This window comes from Mobula hypostoma, chromosome 1, assembly GCF_963921235.1.
Source record: "Mobula hypostoma chromosome 1, sMobHyp1.1, whole genome shotgun sequence".
Taxonomy (NCBI): Eukaryota; Metazoa; Chordata; class Chondrichthyes; order Myliobatiformes; family Myliobatidae; genus Mobula; species Mobula hypostoma.
In genome coordinates, this window is record NC_086097.1 from 57,242,368 (window position 1) to 57,264,801 (window position 22,434).

The 22,434-nt window shown below is 40.1% G+C and overlaps 2 protein-coding genes across 2 annotated transcripts in view; both read left to right on the forward strand.

The window, feature by feature from the left end:
* The window catches only part of kiaa0586 (KIAA0586 ortholog), a 538,659-nt gene that overhangs the window by 118,765 nt on the left and 397,460 nt on the right, over nt 1-22,434 (forward strand). The gene's annotated exons all lie outside the window — the stretch shown is intronic.
* irf2bpl (interferon regulatory factor 2 binding protein-like) lies at nt 7,685-11,106 on the forward strand. Its single transcript, XM_063049634.1, has one exon. It carries the CDS (start codon nt 7,844-7,846, stop codon nt 9,824-9,826), a length of 1,983 nt encoding a protein of 660 aa, XP_062905704.1. The 5' UTR covers nt 7,685-7,843; the 3' UTR covers nt 9,827-11,106.

Consider the following 22,434-nt stretch of genomic DNA (forward strand, 5'->3'; position numbering starts at 1 on the left):
GGCAGGGAGACCTCCAGAGTCCCTGACGACAACTGCAAGAAGTGCATCCAGCTTCAGCTTCTAATGCTGCATATTAAGGAGTTGGAGTTGGAGTTGGAAGTGGATGAACTCCAGATCATTCAGAAGACTGGGGGGGGGGGGGGCGCGGGAGGGAAGGTGATAGATAGAACATACAGAGAGTTAGTTACACTCAAGATGCAGGAAACAGGAAACTGGGTGACAGTCAGGAAGGGAAAGGGAGTTAAAACAGCCATTGCAGAGTACCCCTGTGGTGATTCCTCTCAATGGCAGGTATTATCACTTTGGATACTGTTGCGGGGAGGAGGGGATGCGGAGGAAAATCATAGTGGTCTGGTCTCTGGCACGAATTTGACTACTACTCAGAAGGGAAGGGGGGAAGCTGTGGTGATAGTGGATTCATTCGTTAGGGGAACAGAAAGGAGGTTCTGTGGATATAAATGAAATTCCTGGATGGTATCTTGCTTCCCGGTTACCAGGGTCTGGGATATCTCGGTTTGAGTCCTCAGCATTCTTAAGTGGGCATGTGATCAGCCAGAGATCGTGGTCCAATGACATAAGTTGGAAGAGTGACACAGTTCTGCAAAGGGAGTGCAGGGAGTTAGGTGCTACATTGAAGGACCTAAACACGAGGAATTCTGCAGATGCTGGAAATTCAAGCAACACACATCAAAGTTGCTGGTGAACGCAGCAGGCCAGGCAGCATCTCTAGGAAGAGGTACTGTCGACGTTTCGGGCCGAGACCCTTCATCAGGACTAACTGAAGGAAGAGATAGTAAGAGATTTGAAAGTGGGAGGAGGAGGGGGAGATCCAAAATGATAGGAGATGACAGGAGGGGTAGGGATGGAGCCAAGAGCTGGACAGGTGATTGGCAAAAGGGATATGAGAGGATCATGGGACAGGAGGCCCAGGGAGAAGGAAAGGTTGGGGGACCCAGAGGATGCGCAAGGGGTATTGTCAGAGGGACAGAGGGAGAAAAAGGAGAGAGAGAGAAAGAATGTGTATATAAATAAATAACGGATGGGGTACGAGGGGGAGGTGGGGCATTAGCGGAAGTTAAAGAAGTCAATGTTCATGCCATCAGGTTGGAGGCTACCCAGACGGAATATAAGGTGTTGTTCCAACAACCTGAGTGTGGTTTCATCTTTACAGTAGAGGAGGCCGTGGATAGACATATCAGAATGGGAATGGGACCTGGAATTAAAATGTGTGGCCACTGGGAGATCCTGCTTTCTCTGGCCGACAGAGCGCTCTGTCGGCCAGAGAAAGCAGGATCTCCCAGTGGCCACACATTTTAATTCCAGGTCCCATTCCCATTCTGATATGTCTATCCACGGCCTCCTCTACTGTAAAGATGAAACCACACTCAGGTTGTTGGAACAACACCTTATATTCCGTCTGGGTAGCCTCCAACCTGATGGCATGAACATTGACTTCTCTAACTTCCGCTAATGCCCCACCTCCCCCTCGTACCCCATCCGTTATTTATTTATATACACACATTCTTTCTCTCTCTCTCCTTTTTCTCCCTCTGTCTCTCTTGCTATATCCCTTGCCATCCTCTGGGTTTCCCCCCCTCCCCCCTTTCCTTCTCCCTGGGCCTCCTGTCATATCCCCTTTGCCAATCACCTGTCCAGCTCTTGGCTCCATCCCTCCCCCTCCTGTCTTCTCCTATCATTTTGGATCTCCCCCTCCTCCTCCCACTTTCCTATCTCTTACTAGCTCTTCCTTCAGTTAGTCCTGATGAAGGGTCTCGGCCCGAAACGTCGACTGTACCTCTTCCTAGAGATGCTGCCTGGCCTGCTGCGTTCACCAGCAACTTTGATGTGGGAAGTTAAAGGACCTCCAGGGTTGTGATCTCAGAATTGCTACACATACCAGGTGCTAGTGAAGCTAGAAATAGTAAGATTTTACAGTTTAACACGTGGCTAAGGATTTAGTGTAGGAGGGAGGGCATAAGATTTTTAGATTTTTGGATCATTGGGCTCTCTTCCAGAGTAGATGAGACCTGTACAGAAGAGAAGGTTTGCACCTGAACTGGAGAGGGACTAATAACTAAGCGGGAAGATCTGCTAGTGCTGCATGGTGGGGTTTAAACTAGGGTTGTAAGGGCATGGGAACCAGAATACCAGAACAGTTAGTGGAGAGGTTATGGAGACAGATGTTGTTGAAAGCTCAGACAAAGTCAGGAATCAAAGGATTGAACATGATGCGACTAGTGCCCTGAGCAGTGTATATTTTCATGCAAGAAGTATCGCAGAAGAGGCAGATGAGCTCAGGGCATGGATCAACATCTGGAATTATGATATTGGTGGCATTAAAGGTCAAAGTTCTAAGTAAAATTTATTATCGGAGTACATACATGTCACCACATACAACCGTGAGATTCTTTTTCTGTGGGTGAGACTTGGTTGCAGGAGGGGCAGGACTGGTAGCTCAGTATTCCAGGGTTCCGCTGTTATAATTGCGACAGAATGGAAGGGATTAAAGGAGGAGTGTTTGTCAGGGATAATGTCATGGCAGTGCTCAGTCAGGACAGACTGGAGAACTTGTCTACTGAAGTGTTACAGATACAACTCAGGAATAAGAAAGGTATGACCACATTAATGGGGCTATATCAACCAACACTCAGAGGGATTTAGAGGAACAAATTTGTAGAGATCGCAGACAGTGGCAAGAAACATAAGGTTGTTATAGTAGGTGATTTAACTTTCTACATATTGACTGAGACTCCCATACTGTAAAAAGGCTAGATGGGACAGAGTTTGTCAAACGTGTTCTGAAAGTTTAGGTAATCAGTATGTAGAAATCCCGATGCGTGAGTGTGAGATATTTGATCTGCTATTAGGGAGTGAGATGGGGCAGTTAGAGAAGTTTGTGTAGGGGAACACTTTGCATCTAGTGACTACCATGTCATTAGTTTCAAAGTAAAACAATAGGTCTGAATTCTAAATTGAAGAAAGCCCAGTTTTGATGGTATCAGAAAGGATCTGGCAAGGTGGATTGGGACAGGCTGTTTTATGGCAAAGGTGTACTTGGTAAGTGGGAGACCTTCAAAAGTGAAGTCTTGAGAGAACAAAGCTTCTATGTGCCTGTCAGAATAAAAGATAAAGATAACAGGTGAAGGGAACCTTGGTTTTCAAAAGATATTGAGGTAGTGGTGAAGAAAAATAATGAGGTGCATAGCAGATATAGGCAGGTAGGAGCAAATGAAGTGAGAAAGAAATCAGGAGGGCGAAAAGAAGGCATGAAGTTACCCTAACAAACAAGGTAAAGGAGAATCTTCAGGGATACTGCAGAAATGTTAAGAGCCAAAAGATTGCAAGGAACAAAATTGGTCCTCTGGTGACCAAAATGGTAATCCATGGGGGGAGCCAAAAGAGATCTGGGGAGATCTTAAATTATTTTTTTTACATCTGTGTTTACTCAGGAGACGGACACAGAGTCTCTAGAAGTGAAGCAAAGCGGCATCAACTCCATAGACCCTATACAGATTACAGAGGAAAATTAGGGTGGATAAATTCCTAGCGCCTGACGAGGTATTCTTTTGGACCCTAGAAGAGGCAAGTGCAGAAATTGCTGGTGCTTTAGCAGAGATATTTAAACCATTCTTGACAACAGGTGAGGTATCAAAGGATTGGAGGATAGCCAATGTTGTTCCACTATTCAAGGAAGGCTTTAACAATAAATCAGGAAATTATAGGTTGGTAACCCTGACATCAGTAGTGGGAAAACTATTGGAAGCTATTCTAAGGGACTGGATATTTAAGTATTTGGATAGACATAGACTGATTAAGGATAGTCAGCATATCTTTGTGCGTGGTATGTCATGTCTACCCAATCTAATAGAATTTTTTGAGGAAGTTACCAGGAAAATGGATGAGGGCAAGGCAGTGAATGTTGTCTACATAGACTTTAGCAAGGCATTTTGACAATGTCCCACATGGGAGGTTGATTAATAAGGTTCAGTCGCTTGGCATTCAGGATGAGGTAGTAAGTTAGATGAGACATTGGTTTTGTGGGAAAACCCAGAGAGTGGTAGTAGATGGTTGCCTCTCTGACTGGAGGCCTGTGACTACTGGAGTGCCACAGGGATCAGTGCTGAGTCCTTTGTTGTTTGTTATCTATGTCAATGATCTGGATGATAGCGTGGTTAACTGGATCAGCAGATATGCGGATGACTCAAGATTGGGGGTGTAGTGGACAGTGAGGAAGACTACCATGGCTTGCAGTGGGATCTGGATTGGCTGGAAAAATGGACTGAAAAATGGCAGAATGGACTTTAATGCAGACAAGTGTGAAGTGTTGCACTTTGGTAGGACCAACCAGGGTAGGTCTTACACAGTCAATGGTAGGGCACTGAGGAATGTGGTAGAACAAAGGCATCTGGGAATACAGGGACATAATTCGCTGAAAGTGGTGTCAGAGGTAGATAGGATCATAGGGAAGCCTTTTGGCATGTTAGCCTTCATAAATCAAAGTATTGAGTACAGAAGATGGGATTGTTATATTGAGGTTGTATAAGACGTTGGTGAGGCCTATTTTGGAGTATTGTGTGCAGTTTTGCGCACCTACCTACAGGAAAGATGTAAACAAGACTGAAAGAGTGCAGAGAAAATTTACAAGGTTATTGCCGGGTCTGGGGGAATCTAAGGAAAGATTTAATAGGTTTGGGCTGTTTTCTATAGAATGTAGAGGATTGAGAGGAGATTCAATAGAGGTATACAAAATCTTGAGGGGTATAGATTGGGTAAATGCAAGCATGTATTTTTCACTGAGATTGATGGACTACAACCAGAGGTTATGGCTTAAGGGTGAAAGGTGAAAAGTTCAAGGGGAACATGAGGGGAAATTTCTTCATTCAGAGGGTTGTGAGAGTGTGGAACAAATGGCCAGCGCAAGTGCTGCATGCCAGCTTGATTTCAACATTTAAGAGAAGTTTGGATAGCTATGTGGATGCAGGGGTATGGAGGACTTTGGTTCCAGTGTAGGTCAATGGGAGTAGGCAATTTAAATGGTTCGGTATGGACTAGAAGGCCAAAGGGCCTGTTTCTGTGCTGTATTTTTCCATGACTCTATGTAATTTTTACTTGAATTAAATAAATGCCGAATCCTTTTTAAATATCTTGCTGAAAATATCTTTAACAGCATTTAAGCAACACACCCAAAATGCTGGTGGAATGCAGCAGGACAGGCAGCATCTATTGGAAAAGGTACAGTCGACGTTTCGGGCCGAGATCCTTAGTCAGGACTAACTGAAAGAAGAGTTAGTAAGAGATTTGAAAGTGGGAGGGGGAGGGGGTATCCAAAATGATAGGAGAAGACCGGAGGGGGAGGGATGGAGCCAAGAACTGGGAAGTTGATTGGCAAAAGGGATATGAGAGGATCATGGGACAGGAGGCCCAGGGAGAAGGAAAGGGGGGAGGGGGGAAACCCAGAGGATGGGCAAGGGGTATAGTCAGAGGGACAGATGAGAAAAAGGAGAGAGAGAGAGAAAGAATGTGTGTATATAAATAAATAAATAACGGATGGGGGTACGAGGGGCATTAACAGAAGTTAGAGAAGTCAATGTTCATGCCATCAGGTTGGAGGCTACCCAGACGGAATATAAGGTGTTGTTCCTCCAACCTGAGTGTGGCTTCATTTTTACAGTAGAGGAGGCCGTGGTTAGACATGTTGGAATGGGAATGGGATGTGGAATTGAAATGTGTGGCCACTGGGAGATCCTGCTTTCTCTGGCGGACAGAGCGTAGGTGTTCAGCCAAACGGTCTCCCAGCCTGCGTCGTGTGGTTTTACTGATCAATACATAGCATGAAAAGTCCATTTAAATCATTTTTAATTTGACAAAATATTGAACATTAGCAGAATGGTTTTTTGAACAGGTTATTTTCTTGTGCCCCGGAAGAGACTTTTTCTGATTTAAATTCAACATTGGAAATGGGAAATTAGTTTTAAATTTAGAAATCTTTTAAATGAAAAAACAGTTTCAAACAATCGGCAAATTTTTAACAATTTTAAACTGACAAAACATTAAACATTAGCAGAATGGCTTTCTGGACAGTCTTTTTATTTGGAGTTCTGGACGATATTTTTCCTGATTTAAATTCAACGTTGAAAATGGGGAAATTGTTTTCAGTTCAGAAGTGTTTCAAATGAAACAACAGTTGAATGTAATCCGCAATTTTTAACGGGTTTTGAAAATCGTAAATGGATCCTCTACTTCAGTCCATGACGGAGCGCTAATCTAATGGTGATAGGGAAAATTAGTAAACTATTAGGTTTTCCCGACGCCTTGTTAATATATATATATGTATATTCCGATATCGTTGCAAGTTCAAGTTATTGTTTCATTTTTTAATCAAACAGTACCTAAATGATTATTCACTGTGAAGTGCTGACGTAGCCTTCGAAATTGATGGTTTACGTCTGTATTAATGATTGAACCGTACTAGAAAAACAAGCAGCAACTCTCTCACCTCGGGATACGCACTATCAGACAATTACTTTCATGAGAAGTAAAAACAAATGTTCATTGGGAGACACATTATCATTTTGAATTGCCGTTTCCCCGCAGCAAATTGCACAACAGGGAACTGGCATTGGATTGGTTAGTTTGGGTGGAAGTTGCATAATTAGTTGACAATATGGCATAACGAGCTTTTTACATATTGCAATTTTTCTTATTCTACAATATCTATTAATCATTTCAACCGTATATCTTTCGGAGTACATTTACTTCGATTTTAATGTAAATGCTTTATGGTAGGGAAACAGCAGATACCCGCTTTGCTAGTGTAGCAATGCTTTTTAAAATGGTTTGTTTTGAATGGATCTCCGCCACTATATTGGGAATTTACAAAGTGGCTTCAAGCTAACAGTAGAAAATAAAATGTGGGCTCGGTTTGTGAGTGATATGGCGCAAAACGCCTGAGAGTTGCGACATTGTGAAAAGAACTGAAATAGAACAGGCCCTGACGTCATGGGGAGGGACTGTAGTTGCTGTTGAAAGCTGCAGCTGAGAGGCGGGGGAAAACCTAGACAACATTGCAAACACTGCCATAACATCCCCACAATTTAAATATGCTATTTATACAATAACCACTTTATTATCAGAAGAGTTGTATGTTTATGATGGTTAAAGAAACTCTTCATCGCAATTTTGTTTTCGGTAATTAAAAAAATGTGGTTAGAGGTCACTTGTTCGGCAAAGTAAATATTGTTTAGGCCCTCTCGGGCTGACTTTTAGTTTAAAATCTGATTTTAAGATGGTGTCGAGTTCCGAGTTAAATGCGCCTTTTAGCTAGTGCGCGACGCGAGTTATTAACATTGTACAACCCATATTTATCTTAGATGTATTATAAGAGGGAAAGGTTAAGCATTACCATAAAAATACATGGGCTTGAAATCAAGACACGTCACCTTTCAGCTGAAATTGCTTGGTGAATTCAAGTACAAGCTGATTCACGCGAAACGAGCGTGGGGGGGGAGGAAGGGGAAGGTGCTTGCGTTGCTACCTAATGCGTTAGGCCTCTGGTAAGCAGAGATTTCAGATTTTACGGACCAGAACACACCAGTGGGAGAGGCAAAGGGGGGGGGGGGTGGGGAAGGCGAAGAATGTGGCGGTGCGCCTGCGCGTTAGCCCTGTTACAGGCTGCAGAGCGCGGCTGACGTCACGTGGTGCTCGGAGCAGCTCGGTGGCGCGGCCGAGAGAAGAGAGGAGAAAGCAGAGAGGGAAGGCGAGTGAGCCCGGGCCCGGCCACACTACGGAAGGAAAGGGCCTACACTCCAAATCTAGCGTCGAAAATAATTTAAACATCCGCATCATGTCCGCTGCCCAGGTGTCCTCAGCCCGGAGACAGTCGTGTTACCTCTGTGATCTGCCCCGCATGCCATGGGCCATGATCTGGGATTTTACCGAGCCCGTGTGCCGGGGTTGTGTAAACTACGAGGGGGCCGATCGTATAGAGTTTGTGATTGAAACGGCGCGCCAGTTGAAGCGGGCTCATGGATTCCAAGAGGGCCGCTCCCCGGGACCGCCGCCTGTCAAAGTTCAGTCGTTAGGTGCCAGCAAAGACCCGGGTCAACAGCTCAACCACGTCGACGGTCCGAATAAGGGGCCGCAGCCGCCTCTGGATCGCTACTCTCTGAGCGCGGAGAGACCTCGGTTCGAATACCCGGGGCTCGCCCACGCAAGCAGGCTTCCTAATGGCTTGAATGGACCTAATGGATTCCCCAAATCTGAGGATGTCCCGCCGGAACTGAATCGGCAGAGTCCTAATTCATCCCGTAGAAATCACGGCATCGTGCCCCCAGGCCCGGTGACGGTGCCGCCCAATCTACTGCCTCAGACTACTCTAAATGGCCCGACCTCAGGAGCCGTCAGCTCGCACGGTCTGCTTGGCCGGCCATCTCCCTCCACGAGCCTGGCCGGGACCTCGCTGACCGTCAGCAGCCAGGTCCTGAGCGATGTCAACAAACGGCCGGGCTCAGTGTCCAGCAGTGACCAGGAGAGGGAATTGAAGGAAAAGCAGCGTAATGCCGAGACGCTGGCAGAACTTGGCGAGAGCTTGCGGAACCGCTCCGAGGACTGGGTGAGCAAGCCCAAGATCGTGCGGGAGACGCTGCTCACACTGTCCAACTGTAACCCCTTCGACGTGCGCTTTAAGAAGGACCACTCTCTGCTTGGTCGGGTGTTCGCTTTCGATGCCGTTTCCAAGCCCGGGATGGACTACGAGCTGAAGATCTTCATCGAGTACCCGAGCGGCTCGGCCAATGTCTTCTCCAGCGCCTCGGGAGTGGCCAAGCAAATGTACCAGGACTGCATGAAGGATTTTGGTAGGGGCCTCTCATCGGGCTTCAAATACCTAGAGTATGAAAAGAAACACGGTTCAGGGGATTGGCGGCTGTTGGGTGACTTGCTGCCCGAGTCGGTGCGTTTCTTCAAGGAGGTTGTAGGGGCCGACATGCTGCCACAGCCCCACATTGACGCCAATTGCCCCATTTTGCCCACCGCTCTGTGCAACCTGTCGCGTCCGCCTCCCAGCAGTTCCAGGCCTGGGATGCGCAAACGGAAAGCATCTCCCGAGCCCGACTCGGAAACTGGCAGCGTTAAGGAAGAGCGGCAGCAGCAGTGGTTGCCGAACCAAAATGAAGCCTTAAAGCTCACCATGGCGGCATCTGGTGCCTTTGGAGCAGGCGGAGTGGCGCATGGAGCTCCCCCTCTTCCACCGAATCGGACCACCCCTCCTGAATGCAGCCCCCAAAACGGACAGTCCCCCATGGCCGCTCTCATGTCTGTTGCTGACACCCTTGGAAATGCCCACTCGCCAAAAGACGGCAGCAATTCAGTACATTCAACCACTACAACTAACACCAGGCGGAACAGCAACAGTCCGGTGTCCCCAGCGTCGGGAGGCAGCCAGCGCCGCATGGTGTCCAGGAATGGAGATGTTTCTCTATCTGTGGCCCCTCCCAACAGCCACCCCAATCCCAGCATTGATCCCGTTCACCCCCCAAACATTCCAGACTCTCCAATGGCCAGCAATGGCCCCCTGTGCTGCACCATTTGTCATGAACGTCTGGAGGACACTCACTTTGTGCAATGTCCGTCGGTGCCCAATCATAAATTTTGTTTCCCATGCTCTCGGGAGAGTATCAAGGCTCAGGGGGCAAATGGAGAAGTTTATTGCCCCAGTGGAGAAAAATGCCCATTGGTAGGTTCAAATGTTCCTTGGGCATTCATGCAAGGAGAAATTGCTACAATCTTGGCCGGGGACGTTAAGGTTAAAAAAGAGAGAGACCCTTAATTTTTGTTTAAACTTCACTAATTGAAGTCAAATGTGAATAAGAACTAAACATTTAGTCTTATGTACAGACATTTTTCATTTTACGTCGTATGTTTCTATATTTTGAAACAAGGTATGTACTCTTCTTCAATTGAAGGATGACCCTGGTTTTATTAAAGAATATCCGATATTATTGCTTAATACTGTTTTCACTTATTGATGGCAGTGTGTTGGCTAGGTACAGAATCATAGCACTTAGCAATTAACGCTGCTGGTGTGTTGTAAATGTATGCACTTCGCTGAATTGCCAAGGCCAGTGTTGACGCCTGCAGAAATGCAAACAAATTGTTACAAAGAATGGTTACAGTTATGTTACAAGCCCTGGGGATAGTCTCCTAAGTGACGTTTTTTAAAAAAAGGTGAGGGGTTCTTTTTATTAGTTTCCAAGGGCAAATATTTCATTTTATGATTCAGTGATCTGAATTTTTATAATGTGTTTTTTTTGCTTTATGGATGCACGAATGCTTTAAATAGTAGAGCAAAATGCTGTACTGTATATGAAAAATTGCTCTTGTTTGTTCTTTATACATTTCTGTAGTAACAGAAGACTGTAATGTGCCTTGGAGCTGAATAAATTGTAATAAATTCAATGAATAAGCTCCCTGACTAGTCAATTTCTTTACAGACTACAAAGTTCTAATGCATATACTTGTGAGGGAAACTGGTTGTGTTTATTGCTATAATAATAGCATTTCCTTAAGATGTTAGAGAAGCCATTCTGATCAAATGCTATCATTCCAATATTGGCAACGAGCCCACTAACATTACATGACTGTTTAGGTGCAGTACTAACCTGCTGATTCAGGTTTTACCATTCATTTTTTTTATTGGATTAAATCCTCATGCCTTCTAGGTTATAATTTATTCATTAAAACATGATCTTAAATAATTGTTCTTGGATTAAAGAAGCTTGATTGAATGTTACTTTGTTAGGACTAGCTATCTATAGTGGTCCAGATAATTGTTACAAGATTGATCACAGATGGTAGAGTGAAAAAAAACTGTGACTTAGCTTGAACAGAGACAGCATAAACCCAGTTTCAACTGATAGGCACTTTGAACAGTTCAATATTAATTGCAAATGTTCAAAAATTCTTCACACAAATATGAATAACAATTTTTAAACTAATGGGATTTTCCTCGCATCTACAATGTTGACATTGCTGGTAGGCTGTTATCAATTGTGTTGGTTCACACTATACCTATTAAATAACCTATGGTTAATGTTTTCTTAGTTTTGCATAGTGGAGTTTTTGTATTTGAACTGCACTTTCTCTGAATATTAATATGTTTGAATTATTCTCAATTTTGAAAAGTTATTGACAAAAATAAAATGTGTGCCTATTGGCTAAATTAACTTGAGAGATGGAGTAATGTTTGGTATATTTTTAATTGAACCTGTTGTATCTCCAATCTTAAGTAAACTATCAAGATTTTATCACCTTTTAAATGAAATGTAGGGAAAATGTGAGAGTCCAGCATGTGATTTAATCTTAACTCACTAGAAATGTTTCTTCACTTGGCAGTTATACATTTTAATAGTCATAACTTTCTCAACTATGTTGCATGCATTTCTGTCAGTGACTGACAAAGAAAAGTTCCTTGTAGCTGATGATATTTTTAAGGAATAACTAAATCTTTTGTAGATTTTTTAAAATTTGGAATTGTGCAAGTTTGTTTATTCAGCTGTTTTATCAGTTGTAGATTTTGAAGGCACAGAGTTAATCATGTTCATGTTTTACTTACAATTATTTTTAAAGTTATGGGTATTTGAAAAGACATTGTAAACCTTGAACTTGGTTTGTAAAAAAAAAATTGCATGTTTCCAAGACCCATGGTATAGAGAATAATTACCACTAAGATCTTAACCTGACACCAATGATCATTTTAAGTGTGTGTTTGCAAATTTTCTAGAGTTAATTGGGTAAAGGGACAGAGCCAAATGGGATGTGCCTTGTTTTTATTTCACCTACTAAAATGTTTTCATTTTGTTATATAATAGCCCACTGAAACAGATCTTTAAAATTTTTTTAAAAACTGGTTCTCTCTCTATCTACTTAAGGTTTTTGCTTAGAGCTGTATAAGAACAACTTTTATTTTTAAGGTGAGTTAACACACCAAACTGTCCAAAGATGCATATACAAGAGTGTTGCTAAACAGGTATCAAGCGTAAGAGATGAGATGAGGACAGATGACACAGTGATAGATTTTAAGGGAAGAAAGTGATGCAGAAAGGTTTGAGGGGGAAATTGAGCCTTGGCATGGTTACCATTGGTGAAGTAACTGCCTACAGTTGTTTTTAAACAAAGTAAGATTTGTACCTGCATCTGTGTTTTTAATGTATTCAGGATTAATCAGTACTTTTTTTAAATAGAAGCAGCTACATGCAGGAAATTACTTGCAGTTTTTGGAGAGTAATTTTTAAAAAATTAATGCAGAGTTTTAAAAATTTGAACAAAGACTTCTTGTGCTTATGTACATATATTTTCATTTGTTGTTCTCTTAAACATCGCTAAACAGAAAAATAGCAATCTGTATTTCCTTCCACGTGTAACATCGTGTTATGCAATGAAATAGCCCATTACTCACCACAACACCAAAACAAATTCAAATGGAATACAAGGGGGCTACTTCTGTAGTATTCGATGTGGAAAAATGACCTGGTACTTACTGCATTGTAATTCAGATATGTAACCATGGAGCTTGTCGGAATCTAATAAGATAAATTTCTGTAGTGATTGATAATGGAAACTTAAAATTATCAGGAAAGAGTCCTATGGGAACAAAGTTGAAAATCAGCTTAAAAAAGATAAAGGTGAAGGAAGTAAATTTGATCATATTTGGCTATTTTAAGCTGTAAAAATATATAAAAAAGGGCAATAACATTTTGTGAATTATTTCATGCACATGAAGTGGAAATGATGAGTGTGTTTAGGTCTTCAAGATTTGCTATGAATAAAACAGTTCTAATAAATACTAGTCCAGTTTAAATCAATAGCAGGTGAACTTTGTTTTATTAGTTCATTTGATCTGAGCATGGCCAGATCACCATTTATTGTTTGTCACTGATCATGAATGAAATCGGGCATTTTGGAGAGCCACTACAGGTCAGGTCAGGTACACAGCTGTGCAGTTACAGTATCGGGTTTTGATGCTGTTGCTTTTGGTTTGTCAGTGCAGCAGTTGAATTTTCATGATAACATATTAATTTAATTATGGGCTGTACAATTGTAACTTTTTTTCAGATACCTATTTGTAAAGTCAATTCATTCATAATTATAGCAATGAATAATAGGTTTTGAATTTGTGCCTCTATTTGTATTTTAGTAACAGTCAATACGATAGAATAATGATTAAGTTACTAGATTACTACTTGGAACTTCTCACTTGATACAGAAGATTGAGTTAGAGTTTGTATTGGGGTTTGATACAGCTGTGGGCGATGAAAGGCTGGTGGATGCAACTAGGAAAATTAAATTTGAATAATTTGGATTGGTTCAGTAATCATGACTGTAACTTGAGTTGTCATAACATCCATCTGAATCACTAATGTCCTTTGGGGTAGGAAATCTGCCATCTCTTTACCGGCCTATATGTAACTCTGGATGTAGAACAATATGGTTGACTCTTCAATTGAAGTGCCTAGACGACGGTATCGTATCATGTGAACAAGCTTATTAAGTTATTTGACTCCAATGTATTTTAGAAATACAGAATAATATTTTTGTAAGAATGTGACATAATTATACTGCATATTCAGCCATAAGAAACTAGGAACTCTTGCAAAAGAGTTACCATGCAAGAACCAGTAAACAGTGCTGTATCAAGACCTATTTAATATGTGGAAGGATGTTATTTATATTTTTAGTTGATTATTAGGAATATCTGAAATGCCATGTTTATTAATCCTTGACTTTATTTTCTGTACGTTAAACTTTGAAGTATTTAACTTGGGTATAATTTCTGCCTAGTTTATGATTCTGCTTTTCCTACTGTTCAAGGATTGAGAATGTTGTCTATCAGCTTTTGCATTTTTAAATTTTAGCCCCAAATTATTCCAATTTTGAAAAATATTATTGTGAATTAGTAATATGTGGTTAGTGCAACACTATTAGAACTCTGGCTTTGGAGTATAGTTCAGTTCTAACGTCATCTGTAAAGCGTGTACGTTCTCTCCATGTGCACGTAGGTTTCCACAGTTCAAAGACCTACCAATTTGTAGGTTAATTAGTTATGTAAATTGTCCTGTGATTGGTTTAGGGTTAAATTTGGGGTTGCCAAGGCTGTGTAGCTCAAAGGGCCTATTCCGTGGTGTATCTCTAGATAAATCAATTTCTTTATTTGCATCTAATAAAAAGTAGAATAAATGTTTTGGTGTTGTAGATATAACGCGTTTAGATTATCATTTGTTCTCCAACTATTCTCATTTAAGTAGATTAAATTGATTTTTGCAGTATTTACTGTGCAAGAAAAAATAATCCAAATACTTGGACTATTCATAAAACTGTTAAAGATGAGTTATTCTAAATCTGCTTGGAACTTGGAGCAATAGGAAACTAACCACGTGCCAGCTCTTTCCATGTAATTTTGTCATTGAGCTTTTTTCAGAGTTGGGTGGCTTATGAACAATGTTCTATGGAGACAAATCAGAGACGTAAAAGATTGCCTGCAGCTCCAAGTAAACCATTATTCTACAGGAACCTACATAACTGCTGATGTATTATGATTTATAGAAGCAGTGTTTTCAAAGTTTATGTATAAGGCAATTGCACTTAACGATCAGACCCAATAATTGAAACATCTTGCGTGTGGAATTCATTAAAATTTTGAACTAATAAGCACATTAAAGGTATTTCCTGAAAGCGCTCATTTCCTTCTGTCTTCCTATTTCTGTTGAATGTACATGACTAGAAGTGTAATATTATTTATTGTTGCATTTTTAAAAAAAATTAATGAAATGGTGTTTTAATTTTTTTCTTAAGAAATGTGCTCTCACCAGCAAATAACTTGACTGATGAGCAGCTTCTCATTGGGAACAGCACTGAGTGCAACTTCTATTGTAAATGCTTCATAAAGATTTAATTTGATGAACAAGCTTCTTGTTTTAACCAGAATAGAGTTAGACATTGTGGACTAATGGAGGCTATTTATGTGCAGTAATTTCATCCGTAGTGATACATTTATTAAACAAATGACTTTATTGTCTGTACCTATTTTTGATATTCTCAATGGCATTTTGGTACAGGTGGATATAGTTAGAAAGGTGTCTGGAGTTAGCATTTCATTAATGACCGTTTCCAACTGTAAAAAAAAACCCTTCCCTGTGCCATTTTAGTGATCATGTTACTAAATTAATGCATAAGCAAAATGGCCACTTTTCCCTTCTTGGATATTACTTCACAGTAAAGTTTGGCATGGCCACTTGGGTGTATTTTCCAGATACTCTTAAGGTGCACAAATTATTAACCTAGTTTGCTGGAGGCCTACATGAGATTACTTTCTCAGCTGGAATTGACCCATGATGCATATGAAACTTGAAGCAAACTGTAGAAAAATCTTAAGATAATTCCATGTATTTTTTATTTAGCTATTTCAACACTTGCGCAGAAGTGGTTATGAAATGTATGACAGATTCTTTGGTGATTACCTACTTTCCAGTCTAAACATGGAAATTGGTGAATGCTGCTGAACACCAGCTACAAAACATAATAACATGTTAAGAGTTCTGTTTCATTAACAATATATAAAAATGGCATTTTCCAAGAAAGATTTTCATCAAGTGGTAAATTTAGAGTTAAACTACTTGAGCTTTTGTCTTTTTATGAATAATTGCTTTCCAGAAGTACAGGTTATCCTTACAAAACAAAAAGTTAACCCTGTGGTCAATATATAAATGTTTATATTTTAAGGTTTCTTTCAAAGAAAGAAGAATCACTTTTTTTAATGCAGCAACCAACTTGTAACATTGAATAATTTCACCACTGGGGGACATTGTTGTTTCACCTTCTAGTAATGCATTCTGGGAAAGATACTAATTGTAGCCAGTTTGTGCTCGGCAGTCATACTAATAAAACCTTCCGGAGAGTTTTGGCTTAAAAGCAAAACTATGAACCAGAATTCACTGTAATGTTTTAATGGCAAAGCCATGGAACATGAATAAACCCAGAATGCACTGCATGAAGGAAGAGTAATGATCTCTGACTGCTGGTGAGAAAATGTAGCATTTGTAGCAGCTGATTCAGAAGACTTAAGGTGGTGATTAAGTATATATGATTTTAAAAACAAAAATATGAAAAACTACAGATGTGTTAATTTTCCATTTTAACTTGATTATTAACCAATATTGCAATTCCAGTAACAGAAAAGTTATAATTAGAGAGGGGTATAGGTTAGATTAAGAGTGTAAATGTTTTCATATACTGTTAATTACTGTACTGCCAGTAAACAAGTGCTGCATTTTAAGTGATCCATTAATGTTTAATAGTAGTATTTATTTAATTATTTATTTATTGACATCCAATACCGGAATAGACCCTGAGCCGTGATGCCCAGCAATCCCCCAATTTAATCCTAACCTAATCATGGGACAATTTACAATGACCAATTAACCTACGAACCGGGAGGTCCTTGGTAGGAAGGACTGTGGTAGGAAACTGGTGCACCCTGAAGAGATCCGCATGTGTCTAAATACAGGCAGCACTGGTAATTGAACCCAGGTCACCGGTACTGCGAAGCATTGCGCTACCATGCCGCTTAATAAAAGAAAGGATGTAATGCTGAGGTTTTTTTATGGCATTGGTCAGACTGCACTTAAAGCATTGTCAACAGTTTTGGCTCCTTGTCTAAGAAAAGATACGCAAGAGGAAGTTTATAAGATTGATTCCAGGAATGAAAGGATTAATGTGTGAGGAGCATTTGAATTCTCTGTGCCTATACTCGCTGGAGTTTAGAAGAATTGGGGAGGGGGGTCATTGAAACCGATCAAATATTGAAAGGCTGGGACTGAGTGGATGTGTCATAATGGGTGAATCTAGGACCAGAAGGCACAACCTCTGAATGGAGGGACATTCCTATAGAACAGAGATGAGGAATTTCTTTAGCCGGAGAGTGAACCTGTGGAGTTCTTTGCCATTGGATATATTTAAAATGGAGAATGATAAGTTTTTGATTAGTAAGGGCATCAAGGGTTATAGAGAGAAAGCAGGGAAGTAGTGTTGAGAGGAATGGCGAAACAGACTTGATGGGCCAAATAGCCTAGTTCTGCTCCTATGTCTTATTGTCTTATTCCATGGGATACCTAGCAAAATTTTGTAGCTTTGTGAAATTTGGCTTAGTTTAATAAGACTTATGATATCACATGTTTAATCTTTTCTCACAATTTATAGTCAAAAGCTACTTGTTGACTGCTCATTTAGGCTGTATTAGGCTAGAATTTGAATATATAGTGACAGTAGTACTATTGTGTTCATTATTACGCTGAAGCGGACAGCAAATTTTTTAGATTCTTGTGTACTATATTTTGTTTAATTTGTAGTTTTGAAAGTTGATGTGAAATATTCAACATACCTTCACTAGCTACAGTCTCTACCTAAATAGCTTGAACTTCCTTCATAGCATGTTGCACCAGACAGTCAGCCATTCTTGTCTGGCGTGTAGTGTCAGGATTGGTCTCCTTTTGGATTAACCGGGTCACGATATGAATGTTCTTGACTCGACCCTTGTTTTTTAAGAGGCCAAGTGGCTAGCTCGACGCTCAACCCGGCACAGATGGAAAGTGTGCTCGGGGGGTGGCCAGACTTGGATTCGAACTTGGGAGCCTTCGCTCTGAAGTCTGGCGCTAATGTCACTGCGCCACCAGCCAGCCAATAGCTTGAACTGATGTAAATGTATGGTTTTATCAAACTGGATCCTCTGCAGAATAACCCTAAAAAGTTAAATTTTTAATGTTAAAACAAAAATAACAACTGAATAATCTGTCTGGTTCTGGTTTATTTTTTGTGTATTGTAATTGACATTTTGAAATTTAGGAACTGTAAAATCACTTTTGAGAAAATTTTGTTTATATTTAGCTTCTACTCTTATGCGTAAATGGATGCTCCAATCCCTGTAATCTTTCTGAAGTTTGTCTTCTATATGTAAGAATTAGTGATTGGCTGCTCAGCCAGCTTAATGACATCACAGTTGCTGGGTGTCTGGGATCATGTTGAAAACTAATCCTTGACAGTAATGGGTGTCAGGAAAGAATTTTTTGCTCCAGATCTCTGGATACAATGAACAAAATAAAATGAATAAAATAAATTAATTGAACTGTTTAGTTTCTGAGACCGAGAGATTATTATAAAATCTTTTCAGTGGTCATAGGTATGCTTCCGAATGTAAGGAAAATCTGCCATTTAGTATCCAGAGGTCTGATTTTAGCAGATACCCTTTTTGGGAGGGAAAGGATGCTACCCATGGCCATTTTTAAAAATCGGGCAACAAGATTTGTTTTACTCAACTTCACTTGCCCCTACATTGAAATGTTCCCACAAACAATGGACTTGCTTTCAAGGACTCTTCCTCACGTGTTCTCTATTTATAGCTTATATATTTATAATTATTATTTCTTTTTGTATTTCCACAGTTGTCTTTTGCACTCTGAACACCCTAATTGGGTGGTCTTTCATTGATTCTGTTGTTAATATTCTTATAGATTTATTGAGTATGCCTACAAGAAAATGTATCTCAGGGTTGTATATGGTGGTAACATATGTGTACCTTTTACTTTGAACTAATCTTTTGAAATCAAATCTTTCAAGAAGCAGAACTATACTAATTAAGTTATCCTAAAATCTATTATAGAATAAATTTAAGCAAAATATATAGGCCAGACAAGCAAAAACTTTTACAGCTTTGCAATAGCACACAATATTTTCTGAATGTAAAAGTATTGTATCTGGTTTTGGAAGTTTAAGCTGAAAAATCTGGAGTAGACATAACTTCAACTAATTTTGCTAGCTTACAAATAAAAGCCATTTCATTTATTTTATCCAAACGAAAATGATTTTGAAACATCTTAGTTGTATTTTCTATAAGTCTTTCTTTATCACTACTATATCATGAATTCATTCATCAATATATATCCTACATATTTCACTTGTATTATAGAAGGCTTTTAAGAAAAAGCTGTAAAAAAATATGTTCTCAATGAGATTTTATTTCTTGGATACTAAGAGCATGACTGTATGTTGTGTTTTTGGCCCAAAGCAGAATTACGTAGGAATGAGTTTGAGAAATATTTTCTGACTATTAAATTTGTTTTTCTTTGATCCTTTATGTGGACTACAGTTTGGAAATGGCTGTTTAGATAAGCAAGAAGATGATCTCAATGCTTAGACAAAATTTAAGTTTTACTACCTGCATTAGTTTCTTGATAAATAATGATTAAAAACCTGATAAGGCAAATACAGGATATTGTTAGCCTGAATTGAAAGGTATTTTTGTATAACACCAAATCAGAGCTCTTCTATCGCTTTTATTTTGGAGTTCAATGTTTCAAGGATCCCCAAATATTGAATGGAAACAGTCCAACTCTGTGCAAAACTTTCCATTAGCTAATTGTTTATATTTGGTGAATGCTATAAGATATGCATGAAGTTGATGCTTCAATAAATGTCTGTCCAAGCCAAGCTCTTTTAAAGGGTGCTCTTTAAAAGGATGCCCATTAATTGAATCCCAGTGCCAAAAATAGTAAGTTTCTAGCTGGATTGTGCTTCATGAATATTCCCCCTTCTGTTTTTTTTGTATTTGTGCATCACAGTTATTTCTGCTTGGGAAAGGAGCTGTAGCATGCAGGTGTCTTAAGATGTCTTATTTATTTTCCACTTGTGTTCTTTTAGAAACAGTATATGTTATAGAAGTTAATATTTTGTAAATACTATGTATATTTTTGGCCTGCCAAGTTCTTCCAGCATCATATATTTTCTAATTCCAGCATCCACAGTCTCTTTTGTTTTCAAAATATATTTCAGTTTTGGTGTAACACAAATTAACATTTGAAAGCCTTGCTGTGAATTGGATTCACTTCTAATTGACTCTCTTGACATGTTGTGTAAGATCTAAGAGTTGACCAATTTATTTCTCTATCGTTATGTCTACTTTTGCTACAATCTTTGTCACAAGTTGCAATATATGTAACTGTAGCCTCATCACTTGGCCACAGCCTGAAATCTGAAATTTTGATTTGTTTGCAACATTTTCAAAATTACTTTGTCTTGTTTGTTATAACATCAGAGGCTCTACCTACAGTACGCTGCTTACAGTAGTTTAGCCGTAGCGGTATAATTGCCACATGAAGTAAGGGGAGGTAAATCTGCAAGGTAAAGCTAATTTATTCATAGTACTAATCCTGCATTTTTTAAAGAATTGTTATATGTTAATTTGTGCTGCACTAAAACTAAAATGCATTTTAATGACAAAAGAGACTGCAGATGCTGGATCTAGAGTAAAAGCAATGCTGGAAGACCTTGGGTCAAGCCCCATCTGTAGAGGCAAAAGGTCAAAGTTTGTTTCCAGTTGAGATCCTGCGTCAGGTTGGAGAGAATAGGAAAGATAACAGTGGGGAAAGTGGATGGGGTTGGTTGCTGATAGCTGGGAGCAGATGAGAAGGAGGTCATGCGCAGATGTAATTAGGTGGGGTGAGGGGATGGGAAGAATGAACAAAGGGAGAATTAAACTAAGTGGGTAGGCAAGTGTATGTGGAAAGAGAGCACAGGGGGTGTGGGTTTCCTGAAAATGAAAAATTCAAGTCATACATCGGATTGCAAGCTACCCAAGTCAAATATGAGAGCTTCTTCTGATCTACATTTCACAACAAAGGAGATTGATGACTGGCAGGTTGGTTTAGGAGTCTAAAGAGAGTCACAGTGACGTGACTGAAACATCGATATGGCTGCAGCAGACAGTGCTTGACAGTGCAAAGTAGTTGCTGGATATATATTTTGTTTCTACAACATGGAGAAGATCATGGGCACTAAAGGAAGTTGACCAGGTTGAAAGTGCAGGTGACACTATGCTTCACCTGAAAGTGCTGTTTCACCTGGATGGTTGTGATGGAGAAGGTGAAGAGACAGTTGTTGCAGCTTCAGGGGGAAATGGTGGAATTGCGAGAGGTGGCTGGAGAGAGATTAGTGGATTAAGGATTCCTGAAGAGCACTGTCAGTGCAGAAAGCGGATTGGGAGATTGGTTGATGCGGGTGCAGATGATGTGACCTGGTCGGATTGCATTGGAGCTGGCAGGAATGATGGGATGATCTATTGCATAAAGGAGGCAGGTAAGGTGAAAGGCAATCATATTGCTGTTCTTTCTGGGGAATGGTTGGGGTGGGGGAAATCAGAGCAGACATTTGGAGATTTGCTCTGACTTACTAAAATAAAAGAAGGAATGACATTGTTATCAGGGGTCTTGCATCCTTCCCACTTGCATTTGACTTCATAGCCTGTGCCATGTCATTAACTTTCAAATTCTTGGTCCCACTGACTCATCTTAATCATAAATGTACAATCTCTGTACAATTCCATCCCCTATCAGAAAAAATCTTATGGTCCTGCATTCCTTTCTTCACCAAGACCCAACCAGCTCCCACTAACATCCTCATCAGTTATCCTTGCCTTCAACAATTTTTCTTTTAAATTCCTCCCATTTTCTATGATCAAAGGGGATAGCCATGAACTTCCAGGTGGGTCCTAGTTACACCTGTCTTGTTGTTGGCTTTGTGAAACAGATTGTGCTTCAAGCATGTTTTGGCAACCCACACACCACCCCCCAGCTCTTCTCTGCTGCATGAAATACTGCATTGGTGCAGAGCTCATCAATTTCACTACCTGGTTTGCCCTCATATTCATCTGATGTATATATGGTAGTTTTTCTGGATCTATCTCCAACTCAGGAGATGGACTTGTCACTGACGTCTATAAACCCAGCAGCTGTTACAGCTACCTTGATTATGTCTCCTGTATGCATGCCTTTCCTTTTTTGCAACTTGTGTATTATTTGGTCCTACTTCCATACCAATTTTATATGTATATAAAAAAAAATGCTTGCAAACTGATAAGATAGCGACAGAATATGAGGATGTGTATTAAAAAAGTAGCAGAGGTTGGAAAAAAATGCAACTGTTGCAGTTTCTTTGCACAATTAATTTATTGAAATATGCCAATATTTCTTCAATTTGTGCAACACCTTTTCTGCCTTGCATTTTTGAGCGTAAAACTTAGGCTTATTTATAAATTTTAGCTTTTTTACTTGTTCCAAAATGCTTTGCATTCGAAGTTTTGATCTTTCACTGAAGGTTGAGAGACCCTATAAAATTGCATGCAGTAGTTTTAGAAGCAGTAATATGATAATAAACTATTTTTGATTTTTGTTGAGAGATAGACATTGGCTAAATCACCTTGGAATATTCATCTACTGACCTCTTACATCTGGCTGAGGTGATTCAAGGGGCATTGTTTTAATGCCTTAGTTTCAGCACACTCTCAGTACAGCACTTGAGCAGCAATCTAGGTTGTGATATATTGTTATTAGTTTG

Coding starts and splice junctions, on each gene's coding strand:
- irf2bpl (XM_063049634.1), top strand. CDS start 7,844: ATGTCCGCTGCCCAGGTGTCCTCAGCCCGGAGACAGTCGTGTTACCTC.